Below are 23,008 nucleotides of genomic sequence, written 5' to 3' on the forward strand. Positions count from 1 at the left end.
TGTGATAATTAGGTTGCGATTTACATTGCCAACAATCCAGTGTCTCATGAGCGTACTAAACACATTGACTATCATTTTATCAAAGAAAAAGTTGCTAATAAGGATATTGAGACCCCTTTTGTTTGCTCCAAGGAGCAGTTGGTAGGTGTTCTCACCAAATCTCTTAGTCAAGATGCTCTTCATCGAATTACTAATAAGTTGGGCATAATCAACATCTATGCTCTAACTTTAGAGGAATATTGAAAGTAAAAATGAATGTGTAATTTTTGTGTGCGTGTGCATAGTTATGTGTACTCCTATGGATTATGTTTTCCTTTTTTCTTAATGTTATAATAAAAGGCATGTTAGTCGAACTGCCCTAACACAACACCCTTCTCTCTAAAAGTCCTTTCTTTCTTCTCCACCCCTTCTCTCTCATCTCTTCTGTCTTCCCTTCTATTTTGTTCTCTAAATCTCTCAAATTCCACTTACCAAGTCTAACAATGTTGGATTATGTACCATCAGCTAATGTAACAAACCTATTAGATCAAACAAGGTCAAAGGAGGAAAAAGAACTACAATTACCAAAAACCTAATCAGATGCCCCAGAACCAATTATCTAGGGAAAGGAATGATATGACGGGAGATGCGATTTACCTAAATGGGCCAAAGTGTCTATAGAAGAGGAAAGTACACTATTGGATGTACAATCACTTGAAGAAAAGAATAGCGCATAGTCTTCCCGTGATACAATGACCTTAATCTTATCACCACCAACATTCAGCAAACTAGAACTAGTCAGTCTACCATCAACAAAAACATCATTAACTAGAAGAGCTTGATTGGCACTTGGAGGCCTCCCATGGAGATCCCAACAAAAGTCCATATAGTGATTTGTCAAGCCACAATGAGTACATACACAGTCACATCTACCTCGCCCTAACATCCTACCACATCTACCACCATGACCTCCATGCATATTAATAGTCTAAGTAGAATTAGTAATGCCGACTAATCAAAACAAGTAACACGAGCAGTGCCAAATTCATTTCCAACAGAGATTCTTTGAAGTCTCGCATAAACCTCAACAACAGTAAGGATTGATGTACCACCCAAAATTTTATCTTTAGTAGATTGATATTCTTTTCAAAGGTCAGACAACAGTTCCACAACTTTCATGTCTTCCATCTAGGTTTTCATAAGAGTTACGTCCGAAGTAATGCCATGATAGATTGAGTGTTCTTCCCACATACCGGTTTGTAGATTATGTAGAGATCGAAAGGGAAAAAAAAAAAAAGAGGATAGAGGAAAAAGATTGGGTTAGGGTTGCATGCCCCCTAGCTATATTCTTCATATTAAAGAATTAAAAAGCAAAAATGGAAAAATTGCCCCTAATACATTAAACTTAATGACTAGCATATCTAATGACCAAAAGGACTAAGAAATAACTAAGTTGTAGGCATCCATCGAAGTAATCCCCGATTTTATTGTATCTCCAACTCAGCGATACCGATGACATTGGTAGTGATACCGATAACAACGATAGTATCAGAAATTCTAGGTATTAGCAATACATCGCTAAGTATCGCCAATGTATCACTAATATTTTTTACTATGTAAATTCTACGTGTCACTTGTATTGTTGTATTGATATTGCCAATATTTTTGACTATATAAATTCCGAGTGTCGCTTATATAGCTAGTGTATCAGTGATATTTCAATGATATCGCCAATATCGATATCACTAAAAAATCTATTTATTAAGAAAAATTCATATTAGTTTTTTTTTTTATGGGCGCATGGTTGTATGCAGTATTTAAATTGTCAACAATAATATTGATAATATTGCAATACTATTGTTATCGCAACATGGGTGATATCAAGACCACAGCTTTTCATTTCCTTTCCAATTGTTGACGATTTCTCTGTGGAATATCTTGTGTTGTCAATATATTCTAAAATATCGATAGATGTTTGGAAGGAAGGTTGGATGGATAAATGAGATTGATTTGATGGTTGGACTGATTTCTTATGACAACACATGATTTTAAGCCCCCATTAAATGTTAACTTATTATGTATGCATTTAAATAAATAAATAAACAAATAATTCCTAAATATGAAATTATGTGTATTTTAGCATCTCTTGAAATTTTACTGAAAATTTCCACCGGTTTTCCCATGTTTCATCAATGTTTTCTCGCATTTTCAGTTCTCAGTGAAATCAATATTGTTTCATATCCCCAACCAACAAAACTTGTAGCGATACCAATACTTCGAACATTGGTTGCAAACCCCTATCCAAATCCAAGTGGGTCGTAAGCCCACAACCATAACCATTAACACTCCCCCTCAAGCTTGAGTAAAGATGTCTTGCATGTCCAACTTGGCAACAAGTTTATCGAGCTGCGATTTTCCAAGAGCCTCGGTGAATAAATCTGCAAATTTATCATGAGATGAAATGTAAGGTGTATGGATTTGTCCATGAGATATCTTGTCTCAAAAGAAATGGCAATCAACTTCTATATGCTCCGTTCTCTCATGAAACACAAGATTATTGGTGATATGTATCGCAACTTGATTGTCGCAATATAAAGACATTAGAACCTAAATTTCGAATTCCAATTTCTTTGAAAAGAGATTTCAACCATATAAGCTCACAAGTCGTATGCACCATTGATCTATATTCAACTTTAGCACTTAACTTGGCAACCACATTTTGTTTCTTAGTTTTCAAAGTAACCATATTACTGCCTAGGAAGGTGCGGTAACCTATAGTCGACCTCTTATCATGTATCGACCCAACATGATTTGCATTTGAATAATCAACTACCTGAAGATTACCATGAGCTTCGTATAGGATAACTTTCCCAGGGGAACATTTTAAATACCTGAGAATTCTCAATATTGTTGCTAGATGTGGTGTCCTTGGACTTTGCATGGACCAACTCACTATACTAACAGAAAAACAAATATCAGGCCTGGTGATAATCAAATAGATGAGTTTGCAAACAAGTCTTCCATACATATCAAGGTCTTCTGACAATTTTCCTTCTTCAGCTTCAAGTTTGAAATAAGGGTCCATTAGTGTATCAACTGGTTTGGCACCCAACATCCCTATCTCCTTCAACAAGTCACACGCATATTTTTTCTAATATAGATTTATTCCAACTTTTGATCTTGCCACTTCAATGCCCAAAAAGTATTGAAAAAGACCAAGGTCTTTGATCTAAAATTGAGATTGAAGATATGATTTCAATTTTTCAATACCCTCCAAGTCATCACCAATCAAAGACCTTGGTCTTCTTCAATCTCAGTTGAAGTCAATGGGGTCAAATTCTTCCAATTTAGGATCTGTGAGGAACTAATCTGTTTTGTAGGCTAAGAGGAATACCTCGACAGACTTGGTCCATAGAAGATAATTCTTCTCTTTCAACTTTATAGAGGTTATTGACGCATGGAAAGAGGATCATTGCATTTCTCTAATAGATGAGGAACTACCATCCACACTTTCGGGCTCCATAGACATTCCACAATTATCGATATTCATGAATACCACACATCCATTTTCATGGCATCCCACACATCCTTCGCAGTATTCATGAATACCAAGTTGGAACTAACTTCAAGTTCCAAGTTATTCCACAACCAAGACTGAATTTTGGCCATCATCATGAATCCAATGTCGATACTTGGGATTAGGTCCTTCAGCTTGGGTTTTGCGACGAATAGATCCTTCTCTCGGGCTAAAAGAAATATCTCAACAAACTTAGCCCAGAGTAAGTAATTTTATTTCGTTCAGGTTTACAAATGTTATTGAAGCATTGAACGAGGAACTAAGAATTCCTCCGAATGATGAGGGATCAACTACCAACCCTTTTGTTTCCATAATCACCTTGAAAACAATTTTCTCCAACTTATACAAAAAACAAAACAAAAAAAAAAAAAAAAAACAATGGAAAACCAATTTAACATCGCCTTTATGAAAAAAAATAATAATAATAATCAGCAAGCTTTCATCTTTCGGACTAAGCTCCTACGCTCCCTTCACAACATGCAAAAAAAAAAAAAAAAAGTACAAGAAGAAGAAGAGGAGAAATACCCTTTTCTTGAAGCCTAAGCAGTGCGCTAGGGTTTTTTGAGGTCCCTAATACTTGATGTGGCGATTAGAGAGCTAAATAAGAAGATTTGGGTCTGAATCATACCCAAATGTGCTCTAATACCATGTAGATTCGTAAAATGAATAGAAAATGAGAAAATAAAGGATAAAATAAGAAGAAAGAGAGAATAGAGAGAAGTGGGATGGCTCTAAAAGGAGCCTCCACACGTCCCCACAACTTATTTTTTATTAGGGCCTTCACTAATGTGCTGGAAATTACAACAAAAAAATACCCCTCTTGCTTAAGTGACTTAAAGATGGATATAACTATGGGCCTAAAACAAAATCTAAACAAACATATTGAAAGCCCAAAAGCCCAAAGGGCCCACACACTAGACCATTTAAATTAACAATGGTTATATTGGGAGCACTAGCTGGGTCCAAATTTGTTACAGCTAGCATCAGATCCAATCTTCGAAAGGTTGGTTGCATCAAATAACTAAAACACGACAAATCATCAATTCATTGTAGAAAAGTATCAAGAAGTAAAAGAATTCATTGCTGGTGGTTGCATATTGTACTAGGCATTTAGTGAAGGTAAAAATAGATGGAATTGACACTTGATAGACTTTCGAGCAAAAGAAGTGGATAGAAGTGAATTTGAAGAAAGCAATTATAGAAGTGGTTTCTAAGTTGATTAGGGAAAAAGCACCAGGGTCGGATGCCTTTTCATTGATTAAAGAAATGGGAGCAGTAAATATGATCTTGTGAAGGTGTTCAAGGAGGCCCCATGAGAAGTTGCGTAAGGGATCCAGCTATTTTATCATGCTAGTCCTGAACGAGTGATGGGTGTAGCTATTAATTAAGAAGTCTTCCATCCAACATTAATGCAATCATCAGTCTTGCTCTGTTTGATGGAATTTGGATTGCATCATAAGGGAAATACATTGGGGGAGAGAGAGAGAGAGAGAGAGAGAGCTCTGTTTGAGGGAATTTGCTGCCTCAATCGTTAGCAAGGTTCAACCTCTGGGTGCTTCAGGAGAATCCAGGATTTATGACAAGGAGATCCCCTTTCTCTTCACAATATCGGGGAAGCTCTCAGTAAGAGGAGGAGAAAAGCTTGGACCAATGGAAGAATTCAACATAATTTTCAACATCTATATCATGCCTACATCCCATAGCTCAGTCACTCATTTCTAGAAGGTACCCGATTGACCAAAAACTAAAGATGCATTCTAGGATACTTTGAAATTCCTTCATAATTGAGGATTAAATTGGGGAAAAGCTTCATGGTGTTGTAGATAATGTGGAGAGGTACATACATGGTTGAAGTTTTAACGGAAAGGTGGAGACTTTGCCGGTGTTGAAGTGCAGCCAGTGTTCTAAGTATTGGTATCGCTACAAGTTTCGCTAGCCAAGGATATAGAAACAATATCGATATCGCTAATAACCAGAAATGCGGGGAAATATGGGGAAAATGGTGGAATTTTCAGCGAAACTTCAGGACGTATTTGTATATTTATAAAAAAAAAAAAAATTGCAAAAAAAAAATGCATACATGACAAATTTCCATTTAATGGGGCCTTAAAAGCATGTGTTGTTATAAGAGATCAGTCCAACCATCCCATCCAATTTATTTAACCATCCAAACTTCTGTCCAAATATCCATCGATATTGCAAAATATCAACGACACATGATACGTCACCAAGAAATCATCAACAATTGGAAAGGAAATGAAAGATCGTGATCTCAATATCGCGCATGTTGCGATATTGATAAGATCGAGAGATTATCAATATTAACAATGACAAATAGAACACTACATATAACCATGTGCCCGTGAAAAAATTTGAAATAAAAAAATTTCTAATAAACAAAATTTCGATGATATCAATACAATGGAGATATTATTGAAATATTGTCGATACACTTATTATACAAGCATTACCTAGAATTTACATAGTTGAAAATATTGATGATACATTGGCAATATTGATGCATTAGCAATACAAGTGACACTTAGAATTAACATAGTTGAAACTATTGGCAAGTATATTAGCGATATTGATACATTGGCGATACTTAGCGATACAATGCTAATACCTGAAATTTCTGATACTACCAGCATTACTGGTATCGCTACCAGTGTTATTGGTATCGCTGAGCTAGAGATAAAGATAATATCGGAGATAATTCGATAATATCGGAGATAATTCAAACACTGAGTGCAACAAAGAAACTCGTTTATCTCTACCTGGAACCCCATTAAGACTCGAGAGTATTTTACTTCTCTGGGTGATTGAACAATTGGACAAGTTGGCAATATAGAAGAGACAACACTTATCCTTGAAGTTGGGGATATGGAAGAGACAACAGTTATCCTAGGGTGGTAGAATAGCATTATTCGACCTTTCTAGCTTGATGCGGAGACATTAGAGAGAACTCAATTTTATTTTTAGGTGTGTCAGTTAATAAAATTAAAGGTGTGAAAGTAAAAAAGAAGAAATAAGATCTTCCAACAAGTGGCCAGGTGAATCTGGAAAGAAGAAGAGTTACGAAGAAACGTCAACATATTCAATCCTCTTTGGTGATTTGCATGCCATTTTGGACATGTTAAATAAATTCTACGTCCATGTTCTTTTAGGGGCAACCACATCCAATGTACGACAAACTCCACCAATGGCCTCGTCACTTCTTGATTTGAATGTCAAAGGATTTTGTTTGGAGTGTTGCTTAGGATTCTCTACTCCATGTTAACTTAACTTTCTATCTTAAAGAATGCCTTCTACTTGCAAAAAAAAAAAAAATTGTAAAATTCCATGCGTGACTCGGTCAAACTAAAATTTTCAAGAAGAATAATCTTTCAAAACATCAAGGCATCACCTGGTCTAGATTCTGCACTGGCTCATCAGGATTCTCAGCCTTTCCCATAGAAGCCTTCACTAAAGCAGAATAATACACCTTCTCATCCCCCTTTTTAGATTTATCCTTGATAGTTTCTTCAACTTCGTCAATATAAGCAACGCGGAGAGAAGGATATCTGTGACATGAAAGTATTTCCACCATGTTTAATCTTATAATAGGCAAATGACAAAGGAAACTTTCATTTGGTACCCATACGTCGTCATAAGCCTCAGAATATCCTGGGCACGAGCATCACCAGATCGTTTCTGAATCCCGTATTGTTGGCATGACACCACATATGTGAACTTCATATCAGCTACAGCTTGACATTGCGCCCACAAAGATCTTTCCATTTTCCCCTGAACCTCTGAGGTTAGCTCAGCTGCCTTATAGCCATCCATTATTTCTGAAAGAATCCAAAATACACTTATATGAACCATTACAGTACAGGAGGTGAGCCATTTACAATTAATTATTGCATGTTTGCATAGGCAATACCTTCATCTTTGGCCATATCTAGGAAAGCCTGAAGCTCCAAAGCTTTCCGGTAATACATCATGCCCCTAACTAGCATTTGGGATGATGTAGCAATCATTAGTGAAGAAGCAGGAGACTTATCAAAAGAAAGAAAGAAAGACAGGGTAAAAAACAAGGAGCAAAATATGCTGGTTTTGGCAATATATAAATCTTATGGTGCAGTTTCAGGGAAAGTAGCAAGTCTTATACCAGTTCTCGTTAAAGTTTGGCCTCTATATGATGCCCAAAGACGAAGTTCTTCCAGTTCCTCATCTCTCCTGAGTTCTTCTTCAGTTTTGCCCATGCGCTCAAGAAAATTGGCCCATTCATCTGTACATTGGAAAGAGAAAAACATCGACATTTCAAATATGCCTTCATACTAGATAATGAAGATAAGATCATCCAAATTCAAATTGGCATGCAAGCAACATGCAGCCGGAGTAAACCTGGGTAGATTTTCTGCAAGTAAAAAAGAATAGAAACTCCATCTTCGTTCTGCTCTTCTAACTCGCGAAGAGAGAAAAGAACCTCCTCGTTATAGTAGGGGGTCAAAACACTGGAACAAAAGGGATCATATATTAGGAAATATGACAAAGATAATCAGAACAAGAAAACTGCAAGTAATTTTATTGCCTTCCATGTATTGGGAACATCAAACAAAATATGAGATGACAAGAGATTGTCCACCCTAGACACTAGATAATCACCCCACTCCCCACTAAGACCTTTTTCTGAAACTCCTCACTTGATGACTCAGCTCTATTGTTAAGAGTCTTGTTATTCCATTCCTCATTGACCATCGCACAGTCAACATGGCCAGCGTCCTCAATATTCAGCACAAGCCAAAAAGAAAACCTACAGACTCAGGCATCAAACAAGACATTGCAAAGAGTTTGACGAAACCCTCCAATGCATCCACCATGAATGAAAAATGAGTTAAATAACCCAACTAGAAGAGAACCATTGGTAATTATCATATGTCAGCTTCTGAGATGATCAACAGTCAACATGTTATCCTTGCCCACCACCTAGCAGGAAATGAAGACTGGAATCGCCTTCCAACAAAGCCAAAGGCGAGCGAGCTCATCGATCTTAATGCATACCATACTTGCAAGAAACGACTTGTTCCACAAGCCATCATTTCTCTCCTATAAAACTCCAAAGCCAGTTACCGTGGAGAGCAAGGTTCCCATATTTCAAAGTAGTGTCCCCACAAGCCTACCCACTTCCATATTTGAAAGGTGGAACTTGTGCTTCTCTTCCATTACAATAAGAAATCCCTTCTAAGCCTTTCCAGTCTTTTTGATACACTCATTGGGCAATGGAAGATGGACATAAAATAAATTGGCATGTTTGAAGGAGTCGCCCTAATGAGAGTCAAACGACACCTAAATAATAGGTACCTTCATTTCCAAGCCAATAACCAATGTTTTAGATATCGACAAGATCGGCCGATATCCCACGATATATCTTGTCTCCCACCTATGCGATACTAAAAGCACAGGTAGTGCCGATATATCCCACATGTCCAATCCAGTGAGCATTTTCAATTTCAGATCCATTTTTCCTTGTTGAAATTATGTTAAATCAGTGTCAAATGGTTATAAACTCATTGGTTTTTCATGTTTTGCATGAAAAATCATGGAGTTGGAGCTTTGATTTCGATATCCATTCGTTCTCCATGTTATCTACGTTTTTTTCGAAATTTTCCTTCAACCAGTTGTCAATTAAAACTAATTTCAAATTTTCCCCAATTTCTCCCAAATTGCTTGCAATATTGCACTCCAAACATGAAATCAACCATGTATGAGGGCTGATCTGCTGATTTGTTAAGTCCTGGTCAATTTTCCAAAAAAAAAAATCATTTTTTAATTAAAAATTATTTTTTTAAAAAAAATTGAAATTTCCCTTCGATCGGCTATCAATTGAGACTAATTTCGAAGTATTTAGGAGTGTTTGATGAAATGATTATCACATACGCACTAAATGTTATGAATTCAATTTGAATGTAGTTGCATTAGGTCAGTCAGACAGCACGCTTAGACCCTATACAAAAGAAACCTATCATGTGTACTTCTTTTTTGAGATATTATGATTCAAAAGTGTGTATTAAGGTCTTTTTAATAATCCCTGAAGCTTCATTGAAAAATTCAACCATTTTCCCAATGCTTTCCCATGTTTCTAAAAAAGTGAGATAAATTACCCAATACAAACGATACATCCCATGCGATAACTTATATGTATCTATATCCCAAGGATGCAATACGTAACATGGTACCAATATTTTAAACAATGTCAATAACATACTCTCCACCCTTCTAATCATGACATCACAAACGCATTTTTCCAAATCACCTATCCAAAAAGGATAACCAAGATAAGAGGCAAATTTCTTTCAACACCATTGTACTTTAGTCGGATTCCCAGAATTTCACCTCTGCATAGCTTTATCTTCAAGCCAAACATTGCTTGAAAGCACCTTAGAACCCTTATCAAGTTCGAGTCTTTTTCCCAATTGACATCATGGAAAATATTCATTTTGCCTACAAGCTATAGGGAGCGAGAGTTGGAATTGGTTTGCTCCACCTTGAAGCCACTAATCAACCCTTCCACAACTTTTTTTACAGGAATACAGCAGATTACTTCAGTCACCACCAAAAACATGAATTAGGATAACGGGCCCCCTATCACAGGCCTCTCAAGCCCAATGGAAACCCTCTTGTGGGAAATTTATGAGAACCAAAAATAAGCCAAGCCGATGCACCATGTAACCCATTTTCTTGACCTCCCTCCAAAGCCAACCTCCCCTAAATGTAGTACAAAAGTCAAGTTGACATGGTTGCAAGCTTTTCCTCCAAGTTTACAAATGATTCCCAACATTCCCTCCTTGTATTCAAAAAGATACTCTCATGCACCACAAGAGCCCCATAGAAAACCTCCCTACCATTTATAGAAGCCCCTCAAGATATGGGAATAGCAGACCCAACACCCTTTGAATCTATCCAATAGTAGTTCGAGGTATTGTTGTAGAGGTATTGTTGTAACTCTAATTGTGGAGAATACACAACACATTTGGGCCAATTCTTTTTCTCTTCATCTGTCTATACCAAAATTTTATCAGCACTTCTAAGATCTTCAATTACGTCACCAGTCATTATTGATTTAAATATGCACCTTGGTAATTTCAGTATGAAACACATTTGATGGGGACATCTCGCGCGCGCGCACACGCACGCCGCCCCCTACGTACGTACGCAAGGAGAAGGATGGCCCCACTGTCGATCTGGATCGATGACAACATCCAAGGAGGGCCTCCTAGTTAGAAGACTGAGTTTTGGTTCGTTAGAGTGAGCTCGGTAGTCAAGTACAGCCCATCATGGGATCTCATGATCATGGCCCACTAGTCTGATTAATCTCATATTTTAGGTTTTGCTTATTAATGTTATTTAAAATATCATGGACGCTTTAGATTTCTTTGATTAGTTTTTATTTTGGTTTACTTCCTCGCTAAGTAATAGGTTGCGCACATGGCGCAAGTTTTGAGGTATAGGGTTTTCTTATAAATAAGCACCCCTTGTAGCTTTTTGAATTGATTGAAGATTAATAAAAATTCCTGCGTTTTTCTACTCCTCTGAGTTCTCGAGTTGTAGAAATCCAATTGGGTTCAAAGCCCTCCCTTCATCGAAGGGTTGACTACCATGGTGCAAAGCCACATCTATCTCGATTCGCCCCTATCCTCTACCATCTCTATTTCTCATCTCCTACCACCATCCGTACTTCAAATATGTCCTTTATTGCAGCAGTTTTCCTCTTTACAGCAGAATTCCAAATTCTGGCCCTATAGGAGGGCTGAAACTTCAGCAGAGCACCACGCACAGCCCGTAACTCCGATTGACCCGAAACTTGGGGGTTTTGGAGCCCACCCTTGGCCGACCAGACTCAAGGAGTCGGCTTCCTAATGTGGGGGCCCCTCGCACGTGCGTCAGGCCTGGCCCGCTATCCGCATGCGGGAACTGTCTTCCGGTTTAGATTTTCTTCTTATTTTACCCTCTCATACCTGTTTTTCATAAACCCTAACCCTATATTGCATTATCCTAAATTTATTTGCCCCTTTCTCACCCTAAGGTTCCTTGAATTGAAATTGGTGAATCCCTTGGATTAGGGACTGATTGTTGTGCATGTCTGAATGATTATTACTTAGCTTTGAGCATCATTTGGTTTATAATTTTTTACAGATTCAGCCCTAGCCTGTGTAGGCCTGGACCCATGTAGATTCCCCTTGTTTGAATGCTTGAGCTTTTGTGTAGGATATGGAATTATTATGTGATTGTTTTGAATTAGTATGATCTAAAGCCTGAGATCTTGCATATCATATTTAATTTTCATGTCCTGCATCAACATTGCAATTAATATTCATTATCATGAGAGAGGAAAAGAAATTCAAGCAGATAGCAATTAACACCATCGTGTGGAGTAAGGTAGTTTAGTAAAGTATTGCACCTTACAGACTTGATATGATCACTAAAGCTACAACCTAAGCGGGATTGTCAACCCGAAAAGGAAAATCAAACTCTACCTATCCCATGAAGGCCCTAATTTGGAATGTCAGAGGACTTACAGACACTATGTATCTAAGTTAAAATTGTCTCTCATCTGTGTAGTTGAGACCCACAAGAGGAAATCTAATGTATTTGTTGTGCAGTTCTCTTTTTTCTACTTCGTGAGACTATATCTTAAATGTCGAGTGCTCATCAAATTGCACGATAATTTTGGGTTGGCATCGATCTGTCTATGTTAAGAAAATATGACCAACAAATTCATTGTTCTATCATATCTACTAGCTTTCCCCATCAGCTTGCTTTTACTGGGAATTATGGATCTTGACTCTGCTTTGAGAGGGGTTCTTTAGGATGATATCACCAAGCTCTACTTGGAGGATCTCACCCATGGATCTTGGCAGGAGATTTTAATTGCAACAGGTTTGTTCATGAGAAGAGTGGAGGTGCTAGGCTGAAGTTAAATCACCTTGAAGATTTCAATGATTGCCTCTCCCTTGCCAAACTTGATGATCTTGCAATCTCAGGTAACACTTTTTCATAGTCTAATTCTAGCTTAAACCCTAATAGAATTGAATGTCGTTTGGATAGACAGATTGCAAATTTCGCCTACCTTAGTTCCCTTAATAACTATAAGGCATCCTACCTTTGTCCCTATCTTTTTGGTCATGCTCCTATTTTCGTTGAACTTGACTCAGGCTTGATTGCTCCCAAATTGCCTTTTCGGTTTTTTAACCATTGGACTAAAATGTGGAGGGTTTTTTTCAGGTTGTAGCAAATGTGTGGGCTAAGCTTGTTTTTGGATGACCTATGTTCGTAGTTGCCTCCAAACTTAAAAATGTTAAATGCACTCTTAAAGCTTAGGTTAACTACAAACCTAAGTTATCCTCTCAAATCTAGGATGCTAAAATGGAGCTTGATCATATCCAATTACCTATCCAATCAAAGCCTTCTAGTTCCAATATAAGGAGGAAAGCAAGGCAAGGGCCAATCTGGATCACCTTCAGAACCTTAAAATGTTTATGATGAAGCAGAAAGCTAAGCAAACCTCCCTTGATCACGGGGATATGAATTCTAAACTCTTTCATTCCTCGATTAAGGCTAGGCAGGCCTCTTCAAGGATAAGGGAATTGAGAGACCGGCATGGAAATATATCCGCAAACCAATTGGAAATTAAAGACATCCTAGTGGACCATTTCAAGAGTATTCTTATATCCAATAACCAAAATAGTTCCCAAGTCTATTTAAGCCTAATGGATATATTTGTAGACTCAATCAAGAACAAGGTGAGGCCCTTTGCACACCTATCCCTATTTCTGAAATTGACGATGCAATCAAATGTGCTTGTCCAAATAAAGCTCTAGGCCGAGATGGTTTCAATACACATTTCTATAAAATTTGTTGGCCCATAACTAAAAGGGATGTATGTAAAGTGAAAATTAGCTTCTTTCAACCCTCAAGGTTTTTAAGAAATTAAACGCCACATTAATTGCTTTGATTCCTAAAATTGACACCATCTCCTCTCCTAAAGACCTGAGACCCATTTTGATAACCAATGAAATCTATCAGATTACTTCTGGGATTATGGTCAACCGGATGAAATTCATGATGCCCCATATTGTAAATCACTCCCAATCAGCTTTTATACCGAGTAGAAATATCTTAAACATTATCCTGCTTAGCCATGATTTGTTGCGTGGCATTCATCTTGACTCAGGCCCTGCCAAGATCTGCCTTAAAGTCGATCTAAGGAAAGCCTTTGACTCTGTTAATTGGTGTTTCTTTCTAGCAGCCCTCCAAGTTCTAAATTTGCTTTTTAAAAAATGGATAGTTTGGATATCTGCCTACATTTCTACCCCTGCTTTCTCTATCATAATCAATGGGGAGGTTTGCGCCAAGGTGACCCTCTCTCCTTTCCTCTTTTTCATTGTGATGGAGATGCTTACTGCCATCATTAGCAAATGTTGTGAAAATGGTTACATCCACTCCCTTTCACTAAAGGAGACAACCATTTCTCACTTCCTATATGCTAATGCTCTCATGATTTACACTAGCGCGGACCCACAAACTGCTATGAATCTGAAATGCTTTTTTGAAAATTTATGTAGGCATTCGGGTCTTAAAATCACCTTTCATAAGAATGTTATCTTCACCAGTTCCTATCAATCGAAGGATATAATTAAAGCAATCCTGAATGTGGAGGAAGGATCTTGCTTCTAAGATACTTGTGTCTCCCAATTTACTCTGCTCGCCTCCATATTCATGATTGTGAGTTGCTCCTTGATAAAATGAGCAAGCAATTAAGTGGTTGGAAAGCAGCTCTCCTTTGTTTTGCTAGTAGGTTATAGTTAATTAGGTAAACTCTCTTGTCCTATCACCTTATTTGGCCTCATCCTCTTTTACTTCCAAAGGGTTGCTTCGATCTCCTTGAAAGGAGTATTAGAACCTTCCTTTGGGGTGATTCCAAAATCCATTCTATTCATTGGGACCAAATTTGCAAGCCCAAGAGTGAAAGTGATCTTGGCATTGTTTCTCTAGAAGCCTCCACTAAAGCATGTCTCAATAAGCAGCTTTCGAAGATTCTCCACAATGATTCTAGCCTTTGGGGAAGATGGGTTCAAGCAAAGTATATAAAAGGGCAATCCATTTGGAATATTGAGATTGTTGCTTCAGCCTCTTGAGCTTGGCACAACATTTTCAATGTGTGCCCAATTGCCAAATGTCATACCAAATACCTAAGTGGTAATAGAAATTTGACTAACTTTTGGTGTGATCCTTGGTCAGGAGACTCTAGTTTTATTGATCGTTTTGGTCATAGGGCCATTTATGGGTTAGCACTTAAAAGTTTATGCCTTCATTTGCGATAATGAATGGCACTTCCCCTTCCACTTTCGTTGGCCTTGCGGAGATCTTCAATCAAATGAATGAGATATTGATTACCTCTATCGATGATGAAATTGTACGGACCCTATACCCAAATGGCCATCTTTCTCTTCCCTTGGCCATTGAAGCATCTAGACCAAGATTTCCTCTTTACTCCTGCTAGATCTTATTTGGTTTATCATAAATGTTCCGAAGGATTCTATTGCGGCTGGAAGTTCATAATAATGATTGGAGGATTTGCACCGTTTCGATTGGGGGATTCACTTTGGAAGTTCATGATGATGATTCGATCGCCTCATTGATGTGCCCTGAGGCGTCTTCCTGGCCTATTCGGCTCTTTGCACATTTGGGATCAAATTACCTGAGCCAGTTTGGTGGTTAAGCCCAAATCATGAGCAAGAGGCATTGCACTCTCATCTCCAAGAGGTGTCTCTTTTGGTCGAGCTCCCCACATTGTTTCCTTAGTTGAGCTTGTCATTTTTTTTGCCTACACCTACACTAAACTGATAGTGGAGTTTCTTCTAGCTTTTGGTGTTCTTTTGCCATGGTTTCATGTTTTTGGTTTCTTTTCTTTCCTGGCCCGAGGTGTGGACCCTTTTTCTCCATGGCCCAGAGTGTGGACTTTCTTCTTTTTCCTTCTCTCTTTCTTTTTTGCTTCCCTACCTTAAGGTGTGGGTTTCTCGTACTCTTGGCCTCTTGTAATTTTCAGGCCATTGGCCTTTTGGAATTATTCTTTTTTGCTTCCCTGCCTTGAGGTGTGGGTTTCTCCTACTCTTGGCCTCTTGTAATTTTTGGGCCATTGGCCCTTTGGAATTAATAAAATTTTGCTTAACCTACAGCAACTACCAGTTTTGCTCTTATAACTGGCAGATTAGAATGCTAAACTACGATTTTCAGCTTGAAGGGAGAGTCAAAGAATTGAACATTACACAAAAATTTGAGAGGTAACAGTTACTTTATTGAAAGGCATGCCAGAAGATGAGAAATGAATACAAAGCCAAGCAAAATAAAAACCCAAAAAACAGGCTAGACTGCTTTTACAAACACTACCCAACCCGATACAAGGTTTTTTTTATAAATGGCCTACTCAACAGGCATAGCTACATTATGAAAATAGCAAGCATTTCTTGCTACCCATACAACCCACATGATGGCCATAATATGAAGCCTCCACCTTACTTTGTCAGATTTCCCAGTCGCTCCTCCATGCCACTCCCAAAGAAGGCCCTCCACCACTTCCGACATAACCAAATTAGTACAAAAGAGATCGAAGAAATTATCCCTTCATTGCAAACGGACAATGGATAAAAAGATGATCGATTGATTCTGCATCTTGCATACACATCAGACAGATATTCAGCAAAACAAGGAATCATCTCTGAAGGTTGTCAATGGTTAGGAATTTCCTCCTTCCCACCAACCAAATGAACACTGCAACAGGGGGAGGGGTGCCATAGAACCAATGGTGGAAAGCATGAGGAGGGTCACGAGGGAGGGTAGAATCAAAAACCAAACCATAAAGCTCTCTTGCATGTCTCGACAGTATAATGCAATACTACATTTCCTAAGATTTGAGTCATTTTATGCTCTTTTAATGACTTAGTTGCAGGGATAGTTTAGTATTAACTCTTATTAAAGTCAAATTTGCATTACTCTTGAATAAGATTATAATTTTTTAACAATCAAAGTTGAAACTCACCTAGTAACATAGTTCGAAGTATCCTCGATATTATTGAAATATCACTGATATTATCCCTATCTCCAGCTAGGTGATACCAATAACACTGGTAGTATCAGAAACTCCAGGTATCAACAATATAACTAAGTATCGCCAACGAATTGCCAATTCTTTTTCCTGTGTAAATTCCAAGTGTATCTTGTATCGCCAGTATTTTCAACTGTGTAGATTCCAAGTGTCGCTTGTATCGCCAGTGTATCAGCAATGTTTTGATAATATCGCCAGTGTACTGATATCGCCAATAATCTATTTATTAAAAAATTCATTTTAATTTTTTATGGGCTTATGGCTGTATGATGAAATGCAAATTTGTATGTGTGTGCGTGTATATATATGGATGGATGGATAGATGTGTGTGTGTGTGTGTGTATGTGTGTGCATGCATGCATGGTCGTATGGATGGATGGATCATGCATGTGTGTTTGTATGTATGTATGTAGGTGCATGCATGGATGAATGGTTGGATGGACCCACCATTTTCCTCATGTTTTCCCAATTTCTTCCGTGTCAACAACACATGCTTTTAGGCCTCATTAAAGGTAAACCTATTATTTGATTCCTAAATATACAAATATGCATCTTTTCACTGTTATTTGATTCTTAAGTATGCAAATGTGTATTTTGGCTCTAAAGTTCCACTGAAAAATTCCACCGTTGTCCCCATGTTTCCTGAATATTTTCCTGCATTTCTAGGAATCGGCGATAACGATATTGTTTCTATATCCCCAGCCAGCGAAACTTGTAGCGATACCGATACTTCGAATACTGCCTAGTAAAACCATATGCAACATAAGATTTGGTACTAAGTTTGCAAATGCTACTGTATGTGGCCAACTGAAGCAGATTCTCAATGGTGGAAATGGAACACAATATGGAAACAAGACATACTGTTTTTCAGATAGAGAATGTCATTATTTAGCTTTTGAGACATTGTTTTTCATGCTTCATGTTAAAAAACTAGGTCCTATAGAAACTAATCAGCTTAGTGGCTTCCTATTGGCAAGTGCATGATTTTTGTGTGCAATATTTGTGTTGACGTTACATACATTTGATTGTTAAGTACTTTTTCCAAAACAAAGGCAATGAACAATCAGAAAAGTTGCTAACATATCATGAACTTCACATATGAAAAGTGCTGAACATAAGCTTTCCAAGCCAAAGGAATTGTAAAACAGACATTACAAACTTAAACATTGACCAAGATAGAGAGCTTCATTTCTGGAAAACTTACGAGAATGAAAGCATGTTTCGAACTTTGGGTGCTGTTGGCATATCCATAAACAAAGAATTTGTGAAAAACGAAATCCGTCTTCTGGCTTCTAGATTGGATGGCACATCCATGGCAGACTCCTTCACAGTGAGCAGCAGTTGTAACCTTTTGATCTGGAACAAGTAGAGATTCAATGTTCAATAGATAGCATAATTGGAAGGCCTAAGCATTTGCACTATGATAACCGTCTTAATCAATGGAATCTACCTTTTCTTTCCAAGCTTCTGATTGTGTCAATGGAAACTTGATTGCTCCAGATGATGCAAACAACTGATACTGTTGATCAAGTGGTGCCATCCCCTCATACCTTCCGAAAGGCACACCATGGCTTGAATCTAAAAGACTGCCCAAGAAAATGACAACCAAATGAAAACAGAAAAAGGCATACTATATACAATAGGAGGGAAATAACAATAAAATGCTTCACCTGGTAAACCGTTCCTCCATAATGTCTCTATTCACAACCTCCAGCATATCCTGGAATAGAAGGATGACCTGATCCCTGTCTTCTTGTTTATTCCCTAGCTGTAACGGTGAATGCCAATTCAGTTCCAAACTTTATGACAATCTCAAGTTAGTAGAAACATGAAACATTTGTTATTCAACACCAACCAAAATTTGAATCAGCTTAACAAAGTGGTCATGGAGACTGGGAAGAGCACTCATATTCAATTCACTTATAAGATTGCCGTCCCTTATGTGCTTTTCAACTTCATCAAACATAATTTTTAGGACCCTGGAAAAAAAAAAAAGACATTCACATGAATTATCAGGATATAAATAAATGTAGCTGTCAAACAACCATTTACTCCAAAAGCTTAAGCTATCAGAGTGTGGCATATCAATGTATATCAAGGGACTTTATCACTTCAACACCCCCCCGCATGTGCGGGGTGAGAACTCCGCACGGGAACATACTGACAAGGGTGGAGGGACGCTCATACCATAAATAGGCCGGGCTTGATTTCCCGATCCCTGGGCCAGACCTGATTTTCCTGGCCCCCCATGGGAGAATAATATATTAGCGAGGCATATTTGCTGCTCTCGAGATTCGAACATAGGATCTTCCACTTTGATACCATGTCAAACAACCATTCACTCTAAAAGCTTAAGCTGTCAGAGTGTGGTGTATCAAAGTATATCAAGGGACTTTATCACTTCAACAGTAGCTTGTTCTTTATTTTTCTCTCTTGGTAGGCATATAGCACAACGTACTTGATAATGTTGAAAGGGTCAACACCACTGTAGGTTTGTGTACGCAAACAGAAAAATATTAAAATTTGTAACAAGAAACATTGCTTACTCTTTCTCACGTTGCCCTTCAACTAAGTAGTTAATAATGTTTCTAAATGATGCGTAGCACTCGCGGATGGCACAACTCATATACTTATCTGAATTGATTCTCTTTTTCAGCTCACGGTCCTTACCATTGCTATCCTTGGCCATATCTAAGGCGATTGGGATCTATACAAAAAGTAAAATATGAGTATACAGGTTCAATAAATACCTACTAAACAAAGGAGGTAAAGTAGTGAACCCACACCTTGCTGGCAAGTAAGAATGGAGGCCATTGGATAAGGTCTAAATCTCGATCTGCCCAATATGGAACAAGCAACAAATCCATTTCCCTGAAATTTAAAATGGACAGCATGACTTAATAAGAGAGTCCAATAGAAAAGAAAAAAATATATTAAAAGAAGAAGAAGAAGAAGAAAAAAAAAAACTGTCAATATGTTTTCTTAACATAATTACATCCACAGAGTCAATATTTTTTGGTTTATTGCAGTGTTAAGGAAATATTTGCCAATGTCCACATCCTTAAATTACCTGTCACTTATTAGATCTTCCTCTCTGAAACTACTGATAATTTTGTTCCATAGTTGGGCAAATTTCGCTGCCTCTTTCTCCTTACCACTCGGGATCTGGAAAAGATGAAAATCTCCAGTTATTCAAAGATAGAAGCTGGAGTTTTTAATAAATCCAAAAAAGATGTTTCGATAAAATAAACAGGAATGGAGGTTTCAGTAATTGGTGAACAAAGATTTGAACCTCATCAAATTTGCGAGATAATGTGGCCTTCAGCCCCTTCCTTTTAGTCACAGACTTATCTTGAGGAATCAAACCAGCATTAAAAGCACCCGGCAATGATAGAAACCTTGATCTTAACATCCCCAATGTTCGGATCTGGGAGGAAAAACAGCACGTTACAATAAGAAAAGGTATATCAAGAACCAACAACTGTCCACAAAACAATGTTTAAAGAGAAGAAAAAAAAAAAGGCATTAAAAACACGTTAGAGACCAGAATCCTTGGGTAATCATGGTTTTTGTAACATGTTATAAAGGTTGTAATGCAAGCAATATGAATATATCTATTAGCTCTCTAACAAGTAATGACCAACAACAACCAATCCATATGGCTGGCTCCATGAACTGGCATTTATTGTAGCAGTGGTATTTTCACACTAGCTAATTCGACACTGGGATAAGAGACTCATCTGTGCCTCCAGTACACGAAAGCATCTATGCAGATGCTGTTAAGTCATGCAAAGATAACAAGTAAGATAATGCAAGCAACAATAAGGTAATTTGTTAGTTCTAGCAAGCAACGACCTCCAACAGCTAATCCCTATGGCCCAGTTCCATGTACTTGCATTCATATCCAGTTCCATGTACTTGCATTCATATTAGAGCAATAACTCCACACTAGGTATATGCATGCCCAAATTCATGGTGCCCAACTAATATTTCAGAAGATTCCATGAGCAAAAATACATGAAAACACACATACCACTTACTCACAATAGGAAAGTCAAGAAAGAAAACTGGCTCAGTCAACTTAATGAGGACAAAGTAATCAGCATCCTCATCATCATAGCCACGGCCCAATTATTTGGGGTTGGCACTGAAACTAAAAACAAAAGAACAAGTAAAAATGGCACTAAGCCCAAAACAACTAGGATTATCTATCTAAATCATGAACAAACAATTTATAGTAAAGGTAACCTAAGCTCAAACACAAGATCTGTATCTACCAAGTGCAATCCAGGCAAAAAATTTTGGGATTCAAAATCTGTTGTTAGCTGCAAACTATTATGCCACTTTTTTCCCCAATGGAATGCAAAATTTTATCAGAACCACTCAAAAGAGGCAAATATGAAAGAAAAGTGATGCTGGATCATCAAAATGAAAAAAAGGATATTCATACAAAATCCCACAATCCCAAGAAATCTTCCCTTCAACATCCCTAAAACTAGTGGAGACCCAAAGCACAAAAGATCACTAGGCCTTTGACTTTCAAGAGAACAGCCTATGGAGATTCCGACCTATTGTTGAAAAGCCTATTATTATGATCATTCCATATTAACCATAGCACCACAACAAGGGAAAGGTACCAAAGAATGAGCTTCTTTTTCCCCCTCATTCCCCAAAATATACTTGGATGAAAGCATCAATGATTCACAGGACGTTGGGGATCCACATAGTTCCAAAGATGTTGGGCAAATTGGACAATCATATTAGCATTTTAGAAAACATCTACCAACATTTCCAACCTATTGTTCAAAGATTTGTTATTGTGCCCTGATCACTTGCCTGTTAGAAATGCCAACTGCCAAAATAGGTGTCTTTCTTCTGCTGCTTTATCAGCAGTGGCAAGCTCATAAAAGTGAGGTGATCAAGTTGGTCATTACGCACACATCTTCAATAAAGCAAAGACCCAGCACCACACAATGGACACATAGAGACATTGTATAAACTAGTGAGCTTCCTCTCATTGCTTCTTAGGGTCCGTTTGGTGTGTGTAATAGTGCTATCACCAAAAAACAGGGCTATCATGATAGATAATTGTGTTCGGTGCTCTAATTTGCTACGCTCATGGCATAATTATCAAAATAGCACTATTTGGCACATTTTTTCTCGTTTTAATCTCCACATTATGCTAACAGCTAGATTCTGATGAAAATGGAATCCAACTATTTTGATAGGAAAGAAAGGGAATGGCTTGGGTTGATCTGTTTTTTCTTTTTCTTTTTTCCTTTCCTTTCTGTTTTTTTAAATACTGAACGTTTTGGTAGGGTTGGGTTTGATGGGTTTTTCTATTTTTTAGGATATGGGGAATGGGAAGGTTTTGGAAAGGTTGAGTGTATGATAGATTATAGGTTGTTTACTGGTTGAACAATGGGCAGGTTTTGGTACTTTATGATAGAAATAAGGTGATGGATTAGGTTAGATGGAGGCTGTATATGATCTATAATGAAGGGCTGAAAATGAAATAACAAGCTGGTTTAGGGAATTGAGGGCAAGTTTGGGTTGAATATTGGAACAGAATTTGTGGAAAGAAGATGGGTAAGAGGAGAAAAGTAAATGGAGGGGGAAAAAAATCTCCTAAGAGCAAAACTTGCACTAATACCAAAATAATGCAACTAGATCAAGGAAGAAACTAATTGCAATGAAGTTCATCATACAACATTGAAAGTTCAAATCACACGAGAAAAGATGCAATGACTGTAAACAAGCTCAACAGTCCTCTAGTCTTATAACGAGTGTTTATGAGGTCTCCTCCTTGAGAAAATCTCTAGCATAATATAAGGAATCTAAAAATAGAATTCCTTGTGAGTCAAGATCTCTAAAATAAGAAAACCTTTAAACATGAAAAATCTAATAATACCTACTTCCTAGCATAGCGATATTTTATTAAACAGGAAATTAGAACCAGGCAAAAAAATGGTTTTTTGTGCACACGTGGAGAGTGCACGTGTCGGTTGTGGTGCAACTGCATCAGAAAGAGCAAGGTCGTGGGCTAAACACAAAAAGAGAAGGGAAGTGATCTATAGACACGTAGAGAGAGAGAGAGAGAGAGAGAGAGAGAGAGAGAGAGAGAGAGAGTTGGGAGGCTACATACGGAGAGGTGGAGTGGAGGTTATAAACAGAGACTGAGAGGGAGGAGAAAGTGTGTGGGCTACTTGTGTGTGAGCTACTCATATAAAAATTTTAAAATGGCGGAGATGACCCTGAGTGGGTAAAATGGCAAGGGTAAAATATGGACAAAGAAAATCAAATTG

The 23,008-nt window shown here is 37.8% G+C and overlaps 1 protein-coding gene across 5 annotated transcripts in view; it reads right to left on the reverse strand.

Moving 5' to 3' along the window:
• LOC131243123 (callose synthase 3-like) overlaps window positions 1–23,008 on the reverse strand; it is a 106,611-nt gene that overhangs the window by 20,341 nt on the left and 63,262 nt on the right. For all 5 annotated transcript variants that reach the window (XM_058242236.1, XM_058242235.1, XM_058242237.1 and 2 more), the window contains exons 22-34: window positions 19,996–20,130; window positions 19,774–19,868; window positions 19,490–19,574; window positions 19,250–19,410; window positions 18,559–18,682; window positions 18,374–18,471; window positions 18,154–18,289; window positions 17,908–18,059; window positions 7,946–8,055; window positions 7,710–7,829; window positions 7,482–7,550; window positions 7,200–7,389; window positions 6,963–7,119 (exon numbers count right to left, since the gene is read on the reverse strand). In XM_058242236.1, the coding sequence (XP_058098219.1) occupies window positions 6,963–7,119; window positions 7,200–7,389; window positions 7,482–7,550; window positions 7,710–7,829; window positions 7,946–8,055; window positions 17,908–18,059; window positions 18,154–18,289; window positions 18,374–18,471; window positions 18,559–18,682; window positions 19,250–19,410; window positions 19,490–19,574; window positions 19,774–19,868; window positions 19,996–20,130 (1,632 nt within the window). The remainder of the gene's footprint in view (window positions 1–6,962; window positions 7,120–7,199; window positions 7,390–7,481; window positions 7,551–7,709; window positions 7,830–7,945; window positions 8,056–17,907; window positions 18,060–18,153; window positions 18,290–18,373; window positions 18,472–18,558; window positions 18,683–19,249; window positions 19,411–19,489; window positions 19,575–19,773; window positions 19,869–19,995; window positions 20,131–23,008) is intronic.

The sequence above is a fragment of the Magnolia sinica genome, chromosome 4 (assembly GCF_029962835.1).
Source record: "Magnolia sinica isolate HGM2019 chromosome 4, MsV1, whole genome shotgun sequence".
NCBI lineage: Eukaryota > Viridiplantae > Streptophyta > Magnoliopsida > Magnoliales > Magnoliaceae > Magnolia > Magnolia sinica.